This window comes from Thunnus albacares, chromosome 3 (assembly GCF_914725855.1).
Source record: "Thunnus albacares chromosome 3, fThuAlb1.1, whole genome shotgun sequence".
Lineage (NCBI taxonomy): Eukaryota > Metazoa > Chordata > Actinopteri > Scombriformes > Scombridae > Thunnus > Thunnus albacares.
The window spans coordinates 15935076-15953657 of record NC_058108.1 but is presented as its reverse complement, the minus strand read 5'-3'; the positions used below and the strand labels follow the sequence as shown (position 1 = coordinate 15953657).

Below are 18582 nucleotides of genomic sequence, written 5' to 3'. Positions count from 1 at the left end.
ACAACTCTGGAAAGTTATCATGCAGAAGCCCTGTTTACCAGTGCACACATGTGGAATGCATGTGTGTCCGTGGATTCCAAAAATTATGAATGGAACCGAGTGCATGTCTGTGGTCCACGTGCAAGTCCACAGCTGTCCGCAGAGGACGTGGAAAGTATGAAAAGGTCTTAACACACACACACACACACACACACATACACCTTTTGGTCCCCACACTTCTGAAATGAATGAGTGCCCCTGCTCTTCTGTAGCTATCAGCTCAGCTTGTACAGTCAGTGGTTCGTAACAGTGAAGCACGCCAGGAACAACTACGTTAATGCAAGCAAAGTTATTATAAAGAGACACATTCAAACAGAATTTAAAAGGGTTTCAACAAAATAAAACAGAATAAGACAGATCAAACTAAAAGTGAAAGTTGTGCTTATATATAACCCTGTGCTAACAGTGCAGCACTCCCCCTGAAAGTTTAGATATGTTTTGGGTGCAATGAGAAGCAGAATCTGATCTGAAACACAAGACAAGACTGAAAGTCTAAAGCCATGCTAGCGGCACCTATGCCGTTCTTAGATACAGCTGTGCTTCGAGCTAAATGGTAATGTCAGCATTTTAATTAGCACACAAAGATGATGTTAATATGTGGCTTAGCAGGTATAATGTTTACCATGTTCACTTTTTTAGTTTGGCATATTAGCATGCTTACTTTTGCTAATTTGCACTAAATACAAAGTACAGCTGAGGCTAATGGGAATCTCTTTCAATCAGAGACTTGTATGTTCCGGCATTCACCAGGAAGTAGCACTACTCAGTGAGTAGGCTACCTCAACACCAAATCTGTGCTTGAGTTTTCATTATTCATTTCACAAAATCTTGTAAGAAATCTATGGTGAAAATAATTAACAATAATTTAGGGACCAGAAGAAGATTCTGTTTTGATTTGAATGAAGATATGAAACAGTCACCAGTTGTGTTACAAGCTTAAGGAAAAGCATCAGAACAAGAAGTTTCATTTGAACTGAGTCTCAATATTATCCTTGTTTATCCTTGTTTATATGAGTACTGACCTGATAATTTTTTATGCCCACAAAAGATTAAGCAAGCTTTATGAAATCAGTGTCTCTGTCAGAATGCGTTTCCCTTTTAAATACATTTAAAGACATCTTTTTTTTTATGAATTATTCACTAGGCAGTCCTGACCCTCCATCATGAAATTCCAGGTTACCTTTTATACATCCTGTGTAGAGCAGCCTGTAAACCATTCATGAGCACATAAACATCACTCCACTGTACCGACATAAAAGAAAAAAAAATAATTTGCTTGAGTTGACATTGACACATCTCAAAGGGATTGGGGGTCATTAAAAAATGCTGCTTGGTGGTTCTGTTTGTCTCAATGACCTGTTGTTGAAATAGTTTGTGGCTTCAATTAAGCAATGATCAAAATCCCCGTCCCTTCATCTCAAATTCATTCTTGTGGCTGCTGTTTATCAGTATAAAGGGTGCGGTCATAATTACAGTGGCATGCTACCAAGCATGAATATAATAACAGGTCAATTTGGGGTAGATACAGTATGTTTCTGTAATACATACTTTAATTTAGGTAAACTGACCCTTACATTTACCAATTTGACTTCTGTGCCCAGAACATTTTTGTATTAGCCAGGCTCGCCAGGCGCACCTGTGGCACATGGATATGGGGTGGTATCAGAAAGAATACATTTGCTACTTTCATCTCCTATTCAGACTCGTGGGCATTAATGCTATAACCAGAAAGAACCTGTAAGTAGAAAGTGGAAAGACAAGCAAAACATGAATGAAGTGGTTTGTGTGATTTCAGACAGGTTTATGTAGATGTGTCTTCACCAAATAAAGTGACAAAGTATCACTGAACCTAAGTGTGCAAAGTTTTTGAGCTGCTCTAAGCAGGTGGGCAGCAATCTTGGTACCAATATTGCAGTGCACTACTGGATTGGTATCGCCACACCCTCTACAGTGCCTCTCCTCCCACTGTGGCACACAGTGAGTCACCAAGATACCAGTCAAGGAAAAGGCCAATTCGGTGGTGCCACACTGCACTTCCTCCCTTTGTCACCACAAAAATTACACCCCAGATCTCAGCCACATCTAAACAGGAATAATTTCCAGGTTTTACTCATAGTACAGCACTGAGCACTTTAACTAGAGGACTTGGGTGTTAAGTACTGTGCTTGAAGGAACCCTGAGACTAGATCCACTGACCTTCCAGTTAAAGGTTGAAGTTTCTCACCTTCTATTTGCCACAGCTGCTTGTTGCAGTGTCCATGGGTACAGCTACAGACTAAATGTGTGGATTTGACAATGGACCACACACACTTAATATAACACTGCACTATAACAAGCATCTGAAATCCCCCCTTTGAACAAATGTTGTGATGTTCTGACATTTGACGCTCCCCTGTAATCTAATTTAAATCTAATTGACATTTCCTTCAGCAAAAATAACTTTAGAAATAACTCTATTCTCACATGCTGGTGAGAATAGTGATTGTGTTTCACTTTCACACAAACAACACAGACAAAGACAAAGATACACACACACACACACACACACACACACACACACACACACACACACACACACACACACACACACATATTCCATATCCAACATGGGCACAGCACACAGTTTGATGTTGACAGTCAAACGTAGAAGAGAAAAGAAAGGTGAGGTTACCTCTTTCCTGTCTCCTCTTGTTCCACAGTCTGTCTCTGGTCTTTTGCCTGATTCATGCTCTGCACACACACCATCCACCAGGCCATTCATTCAGGCTCTGCACGTGTGTGTTAGCATTCTTGCTTCGAGTGCAGCAGTGCAGAGGTTAGCAGGTTGTGTGTGTGTGTGTGTGTGCAGGACATGCTGTTCCAGGGGTTAATATATTTTATAATCTAGTCCAGATGTAGAGCATTAGTTGTTCAACCACCATCACCTCTCCTGTCAACCCAGTTAATATGTGTATGTGTGTGTGTGTGTGTGTGTGTGTGTGTGTATGTGTGTGTGAGAGAGAGAGAGAGAGAGAGAGAGAGAGAAAGAGTGCCGGCAACAGTTTGAGGTTTCTTTACAACCTGTATAATCCACATTTATAGTATAACATAATGAAACAATAATAAATTAACTGCATGATGGTGATATATGTACTGTCTGTGGTGTCACATCATCATTGCATAAGTCTCACTGCATAATTTTCCCAAGGGAACAAAGCAACATTACGTATATACATATAACACATCCTGAGAGTACTGTGAGGATGTTGTCTGATTGGCCATATGCTAGTGATACTGTTCCAATTCATGGGCTACATCTAACCGAGTATGGTTCCTAATGACAGGGAGTGTTTTTGCTCTACCCATTTTATTGAAGGTATATTGGGAGCTGATTTGTGTGAGTTACAGCAGCATGCATTTTGCATCAACCAGTCCTTTGAGGAAATCAAGATTTCGCAATCTAAAATACTGCAATTTTTCTGCATGAAATGGCCAAATTTCAATTCAATTCAATTCAATTTTATTTATATAGCGCCAAATCACAACAAAAGTCATCTCAGGGCACTTTTCACATAGAGCAGGTCTAGACCATACTCTTTAATTTACAGGGACCCAACAATGCCCCCCATGAGCAAGCATTTGGCAACAGCGGCAAGGAAAAACTCCCCTTTAACAGGAAGAAACCTCAAGGAGAACCGGACTCTAGGTGGGCGGCCATCTGCCTTGACTGGTTGGGTTGAAAGAGAAAGAAAGAGGGAGGGGGGGAGGGGGGGAGAGAGACACAGAGAAGCATTATAATAACAACAATAACAACAATAATAATAATAGAGATATGACTAGTAATAATCATACCAGTAACCGCCGAAGACCACCCCAGGGCAAGACACCAATAGGACCGCACCACCATCCCTGCACCAGAGTCCCAGAGTTTCCTGCCAGATGAGAAAGCACAAAAAACTCCGGCGAAGAAGGCAAGTTAGTAACATGCATTAATGGTACATGAATGCATACAGATGGAGAGGAGGAGGAGGAGAGAGGAGTTCAGTGCATCATTGGAAGTCCCACGGCAGTCTAGGCCTATAACAGCATAATTAAGGGCTGGTCCAAGGTGAGCCTGGCCAGCCCTAACTATAAGCTTTATCAAAAAGGAAAGTTTTAAGTCTACTCTTAAACGTAGAGAGGGTGTCTGCACCCCAGACCAAATCTGGAAGATGGTTCCACAGGAGAGGAGCCTGATAGTTGAAGGCTCTGCCTCCCATTCTACTTTTGGAGACAGTAGGAACCACAAGTAAGCCTGCATTCTGGGAGCACAGTGCTCTAGTGGGGTAATTCGGTACTATGAACTTTTTAAGATATGACGGTGCCTGACCATTTAGGGCTTTATAGGTGAGGAGAAGGATTTTGAATTCTATTCTGGATTTTAGAGGAAGCCAATGTAGCAAAGCTAAAATGGGAGAAGTAGTAGTTTTTTAGTTTTTGTCAGTACACTTGCAGCTGCATTCTGGACCAGCTGGAGAGTCTCTAGAGACTTGTTAGAGCAGCCTGATAATGATGAATTGCAATAATCCAACCTAGAAATAACAAATGTATGGACTATTTTTTCTGCATCTTTTTGAGACAGGATGTGCCTGATTTTTGCAATATTATGTGAAGTGAAAAAAGGCAGTCCTTAAAAATTGTTTTATATAAGAGTTAAAGGACATATCCTGATCAAAGATAACTCCCAGATTCCTTATATTGGTGCTGGAGGCCAGGGCGATGCCATCTAGAGTAGCTATATCATTAGATAATGTGTTTAAAGTTGTGTTCACCCACTCTGGCCCCAGGAATACATTTGACTATGTCCACTGGTGTTGCTAACTTCATGTTTCTCACTATGGATCTGCCAATAATCGGAGTTGGTTTCTCAGCAGGTGTATCACTGAGTGGGGAGAACCTGTTCTCAATCAACAGACTGCTTGGGCCATGGACTGAATAGGACCAATTGTCACATTTTGTGTCGTGGTAACTTGTCATTTTTGTTAACACTATTATTTAATGATGTATTATCATTGATGATGTATTATAATGATTAAGATTGATGATGATTATTATAGTACTATTATTATTGTTAATGATGTATTTTATTGAATGTGTTCAATTTTACTTTTATGTATGTAATTTTTCCCCATGAAAAAACCTAATAAAGCCTGTGTAAAGCAACAATAAATGTGTGTTTTGAGTTTTTCACACCACAGAGAAATGTGTAATTAACCACCCAGCCAAATTTGAATGATTAAAAAAGTCACCAAGTATATAAAGTTACATTTCAAAATCATGGGAAAAAAAGCAGTATTCTCTGCTGGGGGCATGTCCGCTGAAGGCACTGAAAGCATGGTCCAACTGTACAGCCTCTGAGTTCACAATGCTCATACCAAACTCCCGTATAAAAATATTGACAATTGAAATAGGCTTTGTTTGTAGGTAATATTTTAAAAATTAAAACAATAAGTAATTGTGGACATACACTTATAGTAAGTGATGGACAGCAAAAAGACATTTTTATTCCCCTTTTATATTTATACACCATCCCTTTAAGGTTCATTCTCCAAGATTGTGGTGGAGTGCAGATTTAAGCCCACAGCCAATCAGTTGCAGGGAAAGGCTCAGGCCAGGAAGCAAGAAGAAGCGAGAAGACAGCAGCGTGTTGATGCCATGGATGTATAATAAGAGCTGGATAGGGCGCTGCCGCTCAGCCTTGTAGCCAATTTTTCCCAGTGGCCACTCGCAGTATTGCAGCGAAAAATCCCCTGCGGCCCAAAAAAGGATTTTCTCGAATTGTGTTGGGGGGCCTTGACCAGATCCTTGGTCTTCCCGCCATCTCGAGATAGCAGCATTATTCCCCTACTGCACAGGTATAGCTCGATCTGTTACATAATGTTAGGAGCCACTATTTGATTCGGCACATACACTCGTACAGCAGATGAAAGTTATGTGCAAGTGTAACCACCAGCTGAGCTGGGCTCTGGTATTGCGGTTGTCTCAACTGCAAATTAAGTGCACTGCATCCTCCTGTTCTCAGAAGCTTAACTTTGGACTCCCCAAGTTCAACTTGGAACTAAACACACACATAGAACAAACAAGCACACGTCTTCCTTTATCTCTACAACTCCCTGAAACACAAGAGCAGTTAGGTTACTACTGCATCACACCCAGTTGACAGGGCCGGACAGTCAGTGAGTTTATCAGATTCAACTTCTGCTTCTTCATCCTACTCAGTATGGGCAAATGTGAAGACTGAGAACATCTTAGTTCAATTTAAAAGATGATGGATGTTTTCATATTTGCATGACGTTAACCTTCATTTGTATTCTGCCGTCTGTGTAGCCGCAGGGAGGACGACTCATTGTTGGAGAATGTCCAGGAAGGAAATGAGGAGGAAACAATAATACGGTTAGTTTTTTTATAACATGTCTTTAGAAGAGACTCACAAGTCTTGAACCAATCAAACAAAATCCTCTGAATGTGGGTATTCTGCAGTCATTCTTTAACAAATATTTATTAGTTGGAAACCATTGATTTCCATATAGAAAAAGCAATTTAATATGAAAAAACAAGAAAAAAAAGCAATGTCACCACAAGGTCCAATGGGTAGCTGTTCTGGAGCTCTCTATCATATTAAATGATCTTCAGCAGAATTTGGAGTTTGCTAATGCGTCATGGCTTTGTAGATGTGATCATTGAGTGTTTTCAAGACCACTCATCCATGTTGGCTCAAAAGCTGAGGATCAAAGTTCATTATTGGCCTTGGAAACAGCTTTTGAGAGAACAATCCTACCACAAGGTCCATTTAGTAGCTGTTCAGGGGCTTTGAAATCTTATTGCATGGGACATTACAGGTGTGTTTATATGGTGTGTATGCGTGTGTGTACTGTAGACCTATAATATTCTTAAAATGTTCTTATTGTGATTTAAAGATGGACTCTAGGGAGATCAGCCTTGTGCTAAAAGAAATCCAAATAAACACATAAACAAATAAACAGGTGGAAAATCTTTGCCTTGAACCTGATAGGTTTATATGCAAGTCATTAAAATGTATTGTAAAAAATTATCTGTATGAATAAAAAGTTCTCCTTTCAAAATGGTCGATCCTTTTATGTGTGTTTAAACTGCAGCATGCACAGCAGTGATTGATGATGACTGGTGCCACTTGTGATGATCAAATTTACCATAGCCTTCATGCATTGTTCAGTTACTGTTAGATAAAGTGATTTATTACACAAACTCTGGTGAGATGAAGAATTTAATCAAATCTCACATATCAAACACAAACACAGCTCTTACGAGGTCTTATAAACCTAAATCCTCATCCTAAATCTGCTCCCTCATATTTTCCTCCCTAACCTTTCAGGTATGAAAACTTTTGTGTGGGTTTGACTGTCAGTTTCACAAAATGAGGAAGTAGAAATCAATCAAAGGTGATTTCAGTGTTTTTAAAAGTACATAGTTTTACCAATAGCTTCTACCTTAAGGCCAAGATTTTTCCTTTTAACTTTTTAAACCACTGAATGCTCATTACTGGTGCTGAAACGCACCAGAACAGACTCGATAAGGAGTAAGTTAACAATATACAACATCCAGTATACTTTATTTTACAACATATACTTTACATGATACAAAAATATTGATCACAGTGTATTTTCATGGAAAAAGGTCGAAATTGCATAAACAGAGGTTGAAAAATAACATTTAATAAATTATATAATCAATATCTGACATAAGAATACTGAGACATAATTAATACAAAACCCCCCAAATATTTTAAAACAAATTATTTAGACAATATTTTAAAACAAGTGTCGAGTGTTGACTCTTTCTTTCAGTCCTTTCCATCCTTGGGCTCCGATCAGTCGCTCTCATATTAAAACGTCCTCATAGCCGGGTCAGTGCATTTCCCACCTTCAAACCACCAGAGTTTCCCATATCTGCACTCCAATCACTAAGGTTTCCCCACATTCATCAGGGTCCGCACACTTAGCTGCCATCACAGCTGATGGGGATACTCACGACCAGCAGGTCTATAGGGGATGGCTGATGAATTCTATGTGTTAAGTTTGTTATTTGCTCTTTAGCATCTTGTTAGCGCCTTATTAGCTGGCGGTTAGTCCAGCCGTCTCCAATGGGACGGTACACAGCGACACACTTCTTCACTGAAGGAGAAACCTGGTTCACACCTTCTCCTCCTGACCTCGCAGGGAGGCCTGAGACAACTGCAATGAAGAAGAAAAAACAGGATTTTGCTTTGAGACTAATAACATAACAGCAAAAAGTAGGTCAGGTTAGGTAGGTAAAATATCTAAAATGTATTGGTTTGGTAGGATTGAGCCCCTTTCACAAATATAACATTGTCTTACTTTCTGTGCAGAAAAATACTGAATACATTAACTTTATTCTCACCCATGTGTGTATGTAGGTGAATCTGGATTTTTCATTAATACGTTGGCTTGTGTCTGCAACCATCAGTCAACATAAAAAACACCACGACCTCTCCACGTATAGAATACCCTTTAACAGGGTTAAGATAGAAAGAGGTGATTGCACTGTATGTCACACAAGTTTACAGTGTAGAATGGAGCAAGCAACAGTTTGATTATTGCCAAAAATGGGACAAAAAATATAAAGTATGTCCTGAGGGTGGTGCTGGAGGAATCAAAAAGATCAAAAGGATTTATCCCACTGGAAGCATGAATGTATCCAGTACATTGTTACCTGTTAAAATAAGATTGCTAGATCGCAATGCAAAGTTGATATATTGACCTAGCACTAAAGAAAGCTCATGGGATGTCCAAAATGGGAAGGTTTATCCTCTGGCGAGCATGAATATGCTCAGTAAATTTAGCAGCATTTTGCCCATTTGATTTTCATATTTCTTCTGTACATGTTAACAATTTGGCTTAGTGAGGAAAAGTAGGCCGAGTTTTAACTTCTGACTCAAGCTCTTTTTTTATTCTTCACACAACTATTTTTGCCACTTTTCATGTGTAAAGCAAAGTGCAACACCATGAATCCCTTTCTGGACAGACTGTCTGAAAGTGTGGACCATTATTCCCATTTTAGCACAGTTCTTTTCAAACATATCCTGGCCTTTATTTTAGACAGTTCAAAATTAGTGGGCATGGTAAGGAGGAAGAAATGTAGAAAAAAATGCTAGTGAATCCCAAGATTTTACTTAAAAGCCCAATCTGTATAATTTTGACCACATGAATTTGAGGTATATTTTCCATGTTATTTCCAGAGTCACCTCTTCATGTGTTTCTAAAACATGTGTCATTTATTTGTTGTTAGGTAGTCTGTCCAGGGTGTACCCTGCCTCTTACCCAATGTGTGCTGGTTTCCAAACTTCATAACTTCAAAAAAAGCATTTCTTGCCTTTAATATTATTCTACATTACACCAAATGCTGCTGGTGAGTGAGGCCCATTATCCTTTGATAATGGATAATGGGTCTGTTTGATTTTACCTTTATTGTAGAAACATGGAAAGCACCCAAACTGAAACCTGTTTCCAAATGTTGTTTGGAAATGTTCTGATCAGATTCCACACTGGTGTGGATGAAAAATAAGTGCTCACATATTATCCTGCATTCGATAATTTCGGTCACTTTTAGTCCATGATTGTCTGATATGGTATACTGTTTCCTAGGAGCTTGCAGGTTTTAAATACAACCAAACTTCTGCAAATGATTGAGGACCACTACTGCCTCACAAAGACAAACACTAACTACTTTCTTGTGTGTTCTGAAGGTCAAAGGTTACAACTAAGGTTTAGATTTCAAAGCAGTAAAAGCTACAGCCTTCAAAACTACTATGTGATTAACAACCCAAGCCTGAGCCACCAGAGCTTTCACCAGAACAGGACATCAACACTCAAGAAATGTTTCACAGTTTCACTTCCAATGCAGGTATTGCTCTTTGGCATTAAGGGACAGTGTGGTCTAAATCCTATCTTGAGACCCAAAAACATTTGTAAGAGCTTGTAAAAGCTCATATCTGGTTAACCCCAGATCAGAGTCAAGGTCAGATTGTTCAACTTTCAAATGACTACACGAGGAATGGAGCTCAGGAAGTCGAAAGACCACATGAAGTGTTGGAGGGATGGAGTCAATGTTTTACGTAGTGCTTACGCACTTCATGAACAAGGCAAAGATTCTGGGACTGGCGTGTAATCGCCACTGCGTCTCTGGCTGCATGGGGTGTCACATGGCGGATGACGGAATATTTAGTCATGGTTACTTAAAGACACCCATGCACCCATGGTGAAATACACAGGAGAGTGCAACTGAATGCCCACGCACACACACACACTGTCAGATTCACATAGACACAAGTAGCAAATCCCAGACACTAGATTCCTACCACTACTCATAAATCACTCTCTTACGGGGTCACAAAGGGTCAAGACTGGATGGGATGGATGTGTGTGTATGCGTGTGTGTTTCCTCCTGAGAGAGGAAATGGTTAAGTGACAGCTAGGAGAAGTCATTAGCACACTGCAGTCTTGTATTACAGAGTGGGTTCACAGCAATATCCAGCTACCACTGCCGGATGCACAAACACTGTGTGTGTGTGTGTTGGAGCAGAGGTTGATGACTCTAGGATGTTGCAACCGCTGAACCACTGAAATACAACAAGAATTTTGGCGTCCAAATACTTCCACATAATCGCAGTGGTAAAGAAATTGTTTATACTAATTAGGTATTTAATTTACTTAGTGGTATATTAATGGGCTAATAACTTGGCTTTACACTCTTGGCTTTACATTACACATGGCAATATGATATTACATACTGTATGCACCAACATAGAGTAAGAAAGCATCATCATGTTGGAAAACTGATTTTGTGTAGATGCAGAAATCCTCTGATTGGCCATGATCAACACATCTTGTAGTGAAAATCTGCTATAATATTCCTATAAAGGCTAATCAACAATTATCAACAATTGCAAACCACAGGCAGCACTAGATTCTATGCATCCCTACTCCTTACCTGCATGTAGCTTGGTGGAACCTCCGTCCTTTTAGGAAACACTTGTTAGGCGACTCGTTACATTCACAGGAACACTTTGTTTTATTGAGGGGCTGGTGCCGTGGACAGGTCTTGCTACACGTGCACTGACAGGTCTCCTTGTTGAAGACGTGGGTCAGTGGGCAGGAGGGAGTGGGCGAGACATTGCACACACACTGGCAAGTGTTACGGTCCAGGTGCCGGTTAGGGCCACAGTCGTGAGTTTGATCCCCACGCCGACAAATACACTGACAGGTTTCCACGTCCAGTTCCTTATCTGGGCCACACACGTCTGTTGGGAATATGTCTGTAGAGATGGAAGGAGAGGGAGACAGGTGGAGTTTGTTATTTGAAGAAGTCTTTACAGGAGTAAATTAGACAGTGTGTACTCATGTACAGTGTTACTATTTTACATTTTCTTGTTTCTATGGTCTCTGAAACTGGGGTCAGAGTTCCCCAGCATAATAAGTCAACTCTATCATATTCAAATTGACTATAAATGATCTCAATAAAATGACATAAGACAAACTGTAATTAGGAATTCCCCATCACCACTATTACACCACTATGTATAATTTAAACAGTTACACATCTCAGTGCTACATCAACAAATTAAATTTCACAATAACCAAAACTCAAGCATTACATCAGTTAAAGGCTTGTGACATGTAATAGAAAATCAAAAATATAACAAAAAAACATTATAATATTTTTAATGGCTTTTACTGCCACTCATCCAATGAAATAGTAGATTAATGCCATATGATGATATGTACTGTACCACTTTATTAACTAATAAATTTCGGTTCTTTGCCTCCGCCAACCTGCAAAGTTGCAGTTTACATCCATGTTTGTACAGACTCATATAATATTTGTAACGAAGACTTTGAAGGAATTTAATAAAAGGTACCGAGTATATTTTCCTTGTTTACTTTCACATGCTTAGCCAATAAAGTTGTAGCCATGACAGTAGACAATGATTCAGATATGGATGTTGCCGCAAAGAAGCTACAAATTCTAAAACGTGGATGATTCACATACATCTTCAACCCAGCAGCACAGAAGATCTATACAATCACCACAGTTTCAAGGTGGCATCAAGATTAGTGTCACCGATTCAGTGTCCAGCTAAATGTGAAATATGGTCACAATCTCCTTTTCTGTTTCTGAGTTATGGCATTGAATAATGGCTAGAATAGTGTTTTTGTAGAACATTATGATGTCAGTGAAGTTGACCTTTGACCTTTTGGATATAAATGTCATCACCTCATCATTTCATCCTGTTAGACATGTATGAGAAATTTAATTAGTGTATGAATTTTTGAGTTATGGCCAAAACGTGTCACAGTGACTATGACCTTTGACCTTTGACCACCAAATTCTAATCCGTTCATCCTTGAGTCCAAGTGGACGCTTATGCCAGATGTGATGAAAGTCCCTCCAGGTGTTCCTAAGATATCGTGTTCACAAGAATGGGACGGATGTGAGGTCACAGTGACCTTAAACTTTGACCACCAAAATCTAATCAGTTCATCCATGAGTCCAAGTGGACGTTTGTGCCAAATTTGAAGATATTCCGTCAAGGCGTTCCTGAGATATGGCGAATGGGGCCACAAGAATGGGGCGGACAACCCGAAAACATAATGCCTCCAGCCACGGCTGTTGCCAGCATGGAGGCAAAAAGATAATGGATGGATGGATGGATAATGACCTAGGCTGACCCAGAGATGCAAGTGAATTTGACACCTCCAATGAAACAAAGGTGTGTGCCACTTAATTGTACATGATTGTACCGTATAGGTATACATATATAGTGTCAAATATACATATACTGGTCAGACTGGTATCAGTGCTTAAATTTGCAATATATACAGTATATGTGTAGTAAGTATTATCGCACTGGTGTTTCATATGAAGATAAGGTTGTTAAGTGACATGCAAAGGTTACAGATGTGGTTATTTGCTGCTGTAAGAAAAAAAAGAACACTACTGCAAAACACTGTTGTAAGTTTTGGTCATTAAGTAAAAATGTTACTCAACTACATATTAAAACTGTGCATGACAGTTGTTTGATGACGCTGATTAAGTATGACACTAAAAACATTCCTGAAATGGTCAAGCGATGATCTCTCCTCAGGGATTACACAGATGGTTCTCTTTCATTACTGGCAAATTATCTTTTAGCTTAAAAACACAGAAAGAGACAGAGAGAGAGAGCAACAAAATTCTGGCAAATTGATGATTGTTCCATACACACATAAAGTATGTGTGTTTATGTGTCTACAGATGAACAAACACAGATAACAACTGTTACAAAGAAACAGTTTACTGCTGACAAAATGCAGGCTGTGTCTACTCTAGCAAAGTGCATACACACAAACACACTAAACAACCTAAATCAATGTAATGAATGTCAATGGAACTTTGTATTCCCCTGAGGACAACTGTTTTCATGCTGTGAACAAAACAACAAAAAAGACTTGATAAATTCTGTCAAATTAATATAACATTTGTGGCCATGGATTACTTATTAGTAATGCATACACTCAAATGACTTAATTTCTTCTAATAATTTCTGCCCTGAATGGCATCTGCAATAACAAAATAGTTGCCTGATGATGCAATCGGTCATCCCCTAAAAGACAAAAACGCAAAGACATAAAGTCTCACTGCATTACATTTATTATATTACACACGGCAAATATGTTTAACATGCTTAACCTCTACTTGCTTCTCCCAAAGTGGCCTGATTATGCACAATTTGGATTAATAATTGAACTTTTAATTTAAGAGAACAAAATTACATACTTTGAGGGCACCAGTTATTAATTTCATACATTCACACAAATTATGTAATTTGACAACACAAAGCCTTAATTTACGGTTGCATATTTTAGGGAACATATTATCTAATTCAAGGGCACAAGTCATTTATTTGAGGAAACAAATTACACAATTGAGAGCACGACATTATTTTAAGGGAACAAATTACATAATCTCAGGGCACAAATTATTAAATTGATGGAAAAAAAATCATTCATTTGGGGGAAACAAATTACATAGTTGAGGTCACAGATTATTAATTTAAGGGTACAAAGTGTGGAATTTGGAGAGACACTGAATTTGAGAGAACATATTCCATAATTAAAGGACAAATTATTAATGTCAGGGATCAAATTATGTAAATTGATTACATAAATTATTTTTAAATTCTTAAATTTAAGGAAACAAATTATAAAATTCATTGACACATATCATTTATTTGAAGGAACAAATGGAGGGCACAAATGATTAATTTAAGGACACATATTATGAGGGTGCAAATTATTAATTTGAGGGAACAACTTATGTAATTTGAGGGTTTGTGTTCATTACAGCTCACAACATAAAATGGTTTGATGTGTAACGCACAGACCTTCCAAGAACCATTTGGTGTGTTGTGACAAATTTCACGAGAAGTTAAACCATTACAATCATAATCAAATTTAAAGCTATGAAAATAGAACACATATATTATCATTTTTTGAAATGTGGGTATGATGATACTGATAAATTTGAATGGTACTGGACATAGCATGGTTTGTACAATCATGTTCCAATGAGAGATAAAAAAAAAAGGTTTTAGTTATGCAGGATCACACAGTGCTGATGCATTGTGGGTTAGCTGGAAATCTGGTTTTTGATTTGATGTGACAGTCACTGGCAGGGGTTAGTTCTCTACAAACTCACACATACATAAACACACATACAAACCGGCTGGCAATGTTATCTCTGTGGAAACTGAGCAAAAATTGGTGGTTACTCCAGCTCAAATTACACCATCGCAGGATTTCACATGAAAGCCATGTTGTGAAAAATTGTCATTATTATTATAAGCTCCCTTGCTTTGTTTCTGCTGGGAAACAGTTTTATGTTGCTATTTTATGTTCTTGCTTGAAATGCTTTCACCAAAGTTGACTTCTAAAGGTAAAGAAAAAAATAATGAAATGTAGATGCATTTTTTTACATGACAGTTTTGCACAGTTATACTAAAAATACCTCTGTTAGTTCTGTAAGGTTATACCTAAATTGCACATGGGACACTCATCTTAAGTTCCAGTTATTAATTTTTAAACCAAAATATATCAAAGAAACAAAGGAAAATGACCATGTGATACTTTCTCTGGACGGAGCTCTCAGTTGCTGCTGTTTAGGGGATACTTTATGGTTTCCAGTACAGGGCCAGAGAATATTTTTAATGATGCCAAGTTCTTTCTGTCCTCCATTCCCTTGAGATTTTTATCATTGCTATTTTCCGTCTTTGCTTTTCACCAAAGTTTTTGAGTTTCACCGTGTGCAAAACACAATTTCACAACACAAGAACAAAATAAATTTAAATAGAATGACATGGAAACTGTCTACACTGAGGTCTAGGGATTATCCTGAGTGACCAATACGTTGTTTTTGGAAAGACACATTATTGTTGAGTTTTTCACAGTCAGTTTCTTGACTGTGCCTTGATTCGCTACAATCCTTTGTTTCTCTTGTTGATTTTCACTAGAACACTGGTTAAGGTGACATAAGATCGTTTTCTGGTATATAGTTCCAGTCAAAAATTTGGACATGCTTTCTCTTTCAAATGAATGGGACGGTGTGTACAAACATCTGACTGGTACTGTATAAGCATCTAAAATAACACTTTATGTTATTCTTTTTCAATACTGTCTTTTTCAATACTACCACTGGGATGCTGGAAAGTTGGACATTTTCTAGTTCATATAGTGGCTTTAAATTATTTATTTCTTGACACACAGGGTATATGTTTGGTTTATGACAATGTAATTTTCTTTTCTTATTTGATTTCTTGGTTTGTACAAAAGCTATAAAATATCACATATTTTTGTAGCCTCTCTGAAGAGCAAGCTGTTGGCTAACCCTAACCCTAATTTGGTATTAAAACAATGAAAATGCCTCCAGCAGTGGCAAGTATTTCCAGTTTTAACCTACAATATAAACACAATAACACATGTATTTCAGTTGAATGCCATATAGTATTTCTAGTATAGTATACTTTTCTCCTCTCATGTGTCTTTTCTCAACATTCCTCCACTATGACCTCATGTTCATTGCTGCTGTCTGAACATTTAAACAAAACATACATCTCAATACAACATCCAGCAATCCATTTCCATGGGAATGTCCAACCTGAGGGGGCTCTCAACTGATTTTATATGTCAAAGTTGATTTACTAGTTATGATGAGTACTACTCAGGCTGTGGAAACAGTTGTATAATGTCTTCTGTGGCACTGGAGGGAATTTTGTCAAGTCTGAGAAAATAACTTAATACCTTAATAATAAATAATAATTTTTTAATACTAATTTGTTACCTAACAAAAGCAGTTACTGAGTTGCACTGTGGGAAGTGTAGTGATCTGGTGTTTCCAGCCTCTGCTGCATTGCAGGTCTTCCAATTTAAGGTGCAATAAAAATATCACTCTGTTAACAAAAATTTATATGCTCTGAAATTATTTTTAATAAATATATTTTAATAAAGCTGCTAGGTCCTTCAAGTGTCCATTCTGGAAACCAAATTGAAACTAAATTTCACCTCAAATTCTCAGATAAAAGTCAGCATTCACAAAGTGGCCAAATCTCATATTACAGATATAGCATAAAAAAATTTCAGTCAGCCAGTTAAATAAAATGTAGAATATGTACAACATTAGTGTTTGGCGTCTAGGCTCTGACCTTGTCGCTCCCCACACACTAACTTTCCCACTAGGGCAAGACAGACTCAGAGCCTACAGGTGGATGCTGGGGTGGAGGTGGGGCTTTTGAAACGCTATATGAATGGCAGCAGCAGCAAATGGCAGCAAGAAAGCATGTGAGCAGTGTGGCAGCAGGTATGTGTGTAAATGTGAGCAGAGCACTGACTGCTTAAATATGCTGCCATTATTATAAGGGTGCATTGGATATACAGTATGTTACAGTAAGGGGAGCATGGCGTGTCAGTGGAGCGGCAGCTCAAGCTGGACTGCCTGAACTAGCTCACACTTCATTTCGGTCAGCCAACTCACATGGAGTAGATCATTATTTAAATGTAGAATATGTACAGAATTAATGTTTGGCGTTTAGGTTCTGACCTCATCGCTCCCCACAAAGAAAATTTGATCTCACACATCAGGGAGTGGGTTGCAATGATATTAACTTTCCCCCCAAAATGGCATTACATTCAGAGTCCAGAACTAGCCATTATGAGGAATCTGCTATGTGTGGGCCTAGGCACCAGCCGCCATATGGCCATTCCCCTGCTTTGCACCTCAGACTATGAAGGGAACATACTATCTAGTGAAACTGCTGTGTGTGGGCCTCGGCACCAGCCACCATGTGGCCTGCTAAGCACCTCAGACCATGAGGGGAATATATTAACCATGTCCCCTGCTAAGCTCCTCAGACCATGAGCCATCAGGGGAATATACTAACCATATCCCCCGCTAAGCTCCTCAGACCATGAGGGGAATATACTAACCATATCCCCCGCTAAGCTCCTCAGACCATGAGTGGAATATGCTATCTAGTGAAACTGCTATGTGTGGGCCAAAGCAGCAGTTACTGTGCGGTCATTCCCCTGATAAGCGATTGTTTCAATAAAGAAGACTCAGCTGGAGTTGAAACTACAAGAGTATGCAGTCTAATGGCAACAACAAACGCACAACAAAATGGAGAGAAGAAGAATCTTCCCTCGCAAATGATCTTTGGCCGAACACAAAGTGGCTCACACACTTCACCCAGACAACAGACTAGTTTCACTTGGCGACAGCATCTCACTCACAGAATTAACATTAAATAGCAACAGTTGTAATGTGATGTAATCTGCCACAGGCGATATTTCCGCATTTTACCGACAAAGATGTGGTCAGTGCCAACTAAACAAGCTTGATGCTTGAATGTTGCCATTGATCTTGGCTGATAATAAAGAGGGAGGAAAATTAAAGGTTTGATGACATAGATGATGTATATAAATGGCATAGATGATATAGATGGTGCTGCCGATGGCTGCCTCAGTATGTTGGTGCACATTGTTTTGTCTTGTTTTGTTTGTAAATTCAGTGTTTTACTACGGTACCCAGAGCTCTTTCACCAAACAAGAGCTCATGAAAATCAAGGAAACAACTTCCGCAGATTTATTTCCCAACTTTCTCATCCTATCTGTCGAATTACTGGACATTTTGGTCAAAGTTGCGCTCACTTTTGTTCACACAGTACAGTGAGATGCCGGAGGAGAAGAAGATGAGCCGGTGCGCTCATGTGTCTCCACAGACATGGACTACGCACTCCATTACCAGGAATATTTCTTTCCAATGTGCGATCACTGTGCAACAAACTAAATAAACTTCAGCTACTGGTGGGGAAGAACAGAGACTTTTCTTTATCATTTTGTGCTTCATGGAAACTTGGCTGTGTGGATCAACACCGGACTCTGCGCTGCAGCTAGCAGGCTTCCAGCTGTTCAGAGTGGATTGCGACAGAGCTCTCCAGCA

At 39.0% G+C, this 18582-nt stretch overlaps 1 protein-coding gene across 1 annotated transcript in view; it reads right to left on the bottom strand.

Moving 5' to 3' along the window:
- Positions 1 to 7282: 7282 nt before the first annotated feature.
- vegfc (vascular endothelial growth factor c) overlaps positions 7283 to 18582 on the bottom strand; it is a 101508-nt gene continuing 90208 nt past the window's right edge. Inside the window, exons 6-7 of the mRNA XM_044347459.1 lie at positions 11044 to 11368; positions 7283 to 8267 (exon numbers count right to left, since the gene is read on the bottom strand). Coding sequence (XP_044203394.1) covers positions 8159 to 8267; positions 11044 to 11368 — 434 coding nt within the window. The 3' untranslated portion in view covers positions 7283 to 8158. The remainder of the gene's footprint in view (positions 8268 to 11043; positions 11369 to 18582) is intronic.